Source organism: Antrostomus carolinensis, unplaced genomic scaffold (genome assembly GCF_000700745.2).
Source record: "Antrostomus carolinensis isolate BGI_N321 unplaced genomic scaffold, ASM70074v2 scaffold9675, whole genome shotgun sequence".
Taxonomy (NCBI): Eukaryota; Metazoa; Chordata; class Aves; order Caprimulgiformes; family Caprimulgidae; genus Antrostomus; species Antrostomus carolinensis.
Window position 1 is genome coordinate 37,241 of NW_010315694.1, and position 4,121 is coordinate 41,361.

At 37.9% G+C, this 4,121-nt stretch overlaps 1 protein-coding gene across 1 annotated transcript in view; it reads left to right on the forward strand.

Moving 5' to 3' along the window:
* The window catches only part of PLA2G4F (phospholipase A2 group IVF), a 24,219-nt gene that overhangs the window by 10,675 nt on the left and 9,423 nt on the right, over positions 1-4,121 (forward strand). Inside the window, exons 7-10 of the mRNA XM_010168029.1 lie at positions 616-682; positions 980-1,149; positions 3,234-3,347; positions 3,862-3,899. Coding sequence (XP_010166331.1) covers positions 616-682; positions 980-1,149; positions 3,234-3,347; positions 3,862-3,899 — 389 coding nt within the window. The remainder of the gene's footprint in view (positions 1-615; positions 683-979; positions 1,150-3,233; positions 3,348-3,861; positions 3,900-4,121) is intronic.

The window sequence follows — 4,121 nt, forward strand, 5'->3', positions numbered from 1 at the left end:
TGTTGAAAAGTGGAGTTTTAAGGGAGTTTTTTTTCCAGGAAAAACTGGTGGCATTTAACAGCACAGTTCTGCAAACTTATTTCACAGGAGAGTCTTGTGTTTCTGTTTCCCTTAGCAAATCAGTCTTACATTCAAATAGTGGAGTTTCTTATCTTTTAGATCAGTTATGACCAATTAAGTATCTCATCTGCTGTCCTAGAAGGGAAGCTGATGATTGAATGGTGTGAGAACCTAAATTTAATGAGATCATGGACAATCCAGGGCAGAAAGTCACGTCAGGATCTATTAAATACTTGCTTGGATCTGAACAGGTACTCACACATGTGTTAAAAAAAGGTAAAATAACAAAAAAACCCCCAGGTGTTGAGAACTTGTAACTATGAAGTTCTGGTTGAAAAAAAAAAAAAAGTAACTGGAGTAGGAAGAGTGATTTTGAAACAAGCAAAAAATCCCATTGAAACAAAACTTGCTCTTTATTTGTAAGATAAAAATAATACTTAGTATTTTTTTTTGACAACTTGCAGCTGTAAACCTACACCTGCTGTAGTAGGTGGATTAAGCTTCAAGAAGGTGAACTAAAATCTCATAACCAAAGCTGATTTCTTCTTTTCATAGGTTCATCCTTGCTTGTCTCTGCAAGGCACTGTCAACAAAGAGGAAAAAACAAAAGAGAAACAGCACGGTAGGGCTGCCTGCAGAGTTTAAGTCAGATCTACTTTTCAGCATTTTTGTTCCTTGCAAGAGAGGACAGACTTGATTCTCTGCCTATATGGTGCATTTTTATTTATGGACTACAAAATTTACTTTTTAAGTTATTTTTGCTTTTATTAATACTAAATAATATTGGGTCACTTCCACTGGGTACCACACAGGAGAGTTTTTGCTTCTGTTTTCATAGTCTCCAGCTACACTTAACAAGTATCTGATTTTCAACATTTTTTTGACTCCTATGATCTAAACTTCTTATTCTAATACACAGGGAGCTGTGAGGTCAAACTGTCTGTTCCAGGGGCATATCAGAAGCAGTTGTGTATTCCTTGGAGACCAGACAATGAGGAGGATTATGGAACCTCATTTGTCTTTCATGTGGATAAAGAAATGTGTCCAGAACTGCAAGTGGAGCTGGAGCAAACTGTATCTGTCCTACAGGTAAGCATCTGTGCTGACTGCTACACAGCTTACCATCCTTTTTTTAATAAATCCACTCTGAAACCAGTGCCTTTAGTCCATGAAAATGTCCTTAAATGTTACATCGTAAGAAGACCAGGGACTTTATCAGGTGTTCAAGATGTCAGTTTTGGGTATATTATTCAGATGTATTGTTCAGCTACCTTGGAAGCAAGTATCTTGGGGAGTACTCTATGCATGTGGTGCTAGGGACCATCTATTATGAAGCTTACTCATCACTACCAGATGCACCTTTTTGATCAAACTTAACTCTGTAATGTTTTAACTACTCAGATCAAAATTTTCTAGGCAGAATCCTGTCTTGAATGGATGTATTATTTTTCTGCTTATGTATTAGGAATTTCTGGGGAGAGAGAGATGTTTTTTTTTTTTTTTTTCTATTATAACTTTTGAAACACTACTATTTTTTTATTTTGAAAACTGACTAAACATGTCAGACTTCTCACTGGATCTTTGACACTGGATAAGGATGTGAACTTGTCTTACAATTACACCCTCCCCAGCGTTTTAAAATCTGTTCAAATTTAGGGATTAAAATATTCTGAATCTGTACATGCTTGCCACATGAAGACATCTTTATTTCCAGCTGTTGAGATACTCTGTAGCAAGACTTTTCTATTAGAAACTTGTAGAGCACGTGCCACTTGCAAAGGTTTATTTAGCTTTATCACTTCACAGTTTCTACATGGGATACACGCATGCAGTGTGTGTATCCCATAGAAGTGACTAAATATTCAGTATGACTGCTCCCAGTATGGCCAGACACCAAAAATGAGAGCAAGGGAGCTATTTGTTAAGTGATGTTATTAATCCCACAAGCATTTGGCAGCATGAATGCAGATGGTGATCTTGACTACTTTAGAGGCAGCTATGGACAAGAGAACACAAAAGAGAATATGGAAGAATAGCTTTGCAATGGGGTTGGTTGGGCAGCAAACATGAGCTGAATAGAGAGAGCTGGACTTAAGTAGTCAAAAACTCAGAGCCAGGCAAGCAAAAACATGGCAGAAGTCAACCATGGAGATTGGCCCAGGCAGTAAACCTCAACCAAGCCACCCCTGATAGCTAGCAGAACGTACTCCTTCAAGCACTGTTATAGAGCACAAAGCTACCCAGTCTGACCTTTCCTCTCTTATCAGAGGTAGGAGAGTGCCAGGAACATAGTAATGTTGCTTGCCCTGTACCTAAATGCATGTTATTTGTCCCTGTTAGGAGGAGGACAGTGGGCTTAGAGGGGCATTTGACTCAGGACAGCTGTTTTTGGTCAGAAGACACATGTGAAATCTATGGGTAGTTCCTTGTCTATCTTCAGTTCTTGTGAGAAGGGTAACAACCTGTTGATTCTTTAAGGTGCTGTATGCTCCAAAGGGCTGAGGCCAGTGGTGGGTGTAAAGGCTCCAGCCCACCTGGTAGGCTGTGTAGGTTTGAGTGCAGCCCTGTGATACATGGGGTTTTTTAATACAACTCTTTTAAATTTAGGAATCTAAATTTAAGATACATGCATACACCTCTGTATTAAGAGAGCTTGCTACTTGCTAATACAACATGAGAGAAAATTCAGATTTTCTGGAAAATCTTGTAAAGATGATTATGTTTTTTTAATTACATGCTCCCATTTGTCCCTAAGACTATTATCTTCCTTCCTATTTTGTGATATTTCTTCTGTATGTCTAATGCTGTTGCCTTGTTGGTATCTTTTCCAAATTCTGCTTTGAAGGCTGAATGCGAGTTCCCTTGTGAGCTTTCTGACACGTGTTAGAACATAACTATTTTTCGGGGAAATTTTTTATTTGGAGATGAAAATTTCTTTTGCTTGTGGCAAACAGCTATATTAAAAAAAAAAAAAAAAAGGCAGCTATTTGAATGACAGAAATAATCCCAGCAAAGATCTGTCAAGCAGAGAGCAGGATAGTCTTGAAAAACCTTGGACTTTGGGTAAAGACTTAGTTGTAATGGTCTTAAGGTTTATTTGCTTTTTGACATGTGAAAGTCATATCTTTAGCTTTTTTTCTGGAGAGCTGAAATAATATTTTGTTTTTTATTAGGATGGTATGAACCCTGATATTGAAAAGCATACTACAGTTCTGGGATTGGGGACTGTACCAGTTAATTCCCTTCCTATTGGACAAAAAGTTAATAGAACCGTTTCTCTGGGAGAGGTAATATCAACATTTTGTGCTTGTTTTTACATGCTTGGGATAACTTTTTCCCCCATTGCCTATAGGCATTTGGAAAGTTAAGCTGCATCTGATTCTTAGGAGTGCTGTGTTCTTGGGTATCTAGAATGAAATACTGAGATTACTCAGTGCAGTTCTTCTAAAAATATTTTCATGGTTGGGTCTTGTAAAATAAGTATAAAGTTAATCACTTTCCAAAGTAAAAATTCTGCTAGGATATGAAAAAAAAAAAAGAAATCTGTCAGAGGAGGAGAAATGTAAGAAGCTTGCAGAAAATTTTTTTTCACCTTGCTCTCTGATTACATGTTTTTACTTTCTGTGGAGACTATTGAAAATGTGTGAAATAAATGCAAGGGAAAGGTGTTCCAGAGATACAGTTTTGTGGGTGAGAGTGCTGTTCTGGTTAGTACCTGGTGACCCTGTTGATGTCATAACCTCTAGTTAATTCCACCTAAGTATTGCTATCAATTGCAAAGTATGTTCTCTCTTTTCGCAGGGGCAAAGTTTGGATATGACTTTGAAAACCGAAGAGAGGTGAGTGGGAACCTCAAAGACCTCTAAAAATCAGGAAAGACCTTTATTCTCATAGTGAAAGGGCTGAGTGACTCTCCCTGCTGCCTGCTGTTCTGGGGAGGTCTGTTGTCTCCATCGATCTCTCAGGATAGATTAAAGAAAAATTTATTTGGTTATTTTATTTCTGAAGGCTGTCTCTCTTCACTTTGCAGATATTATCTATTGGGTTGGTGGCAATCCTGC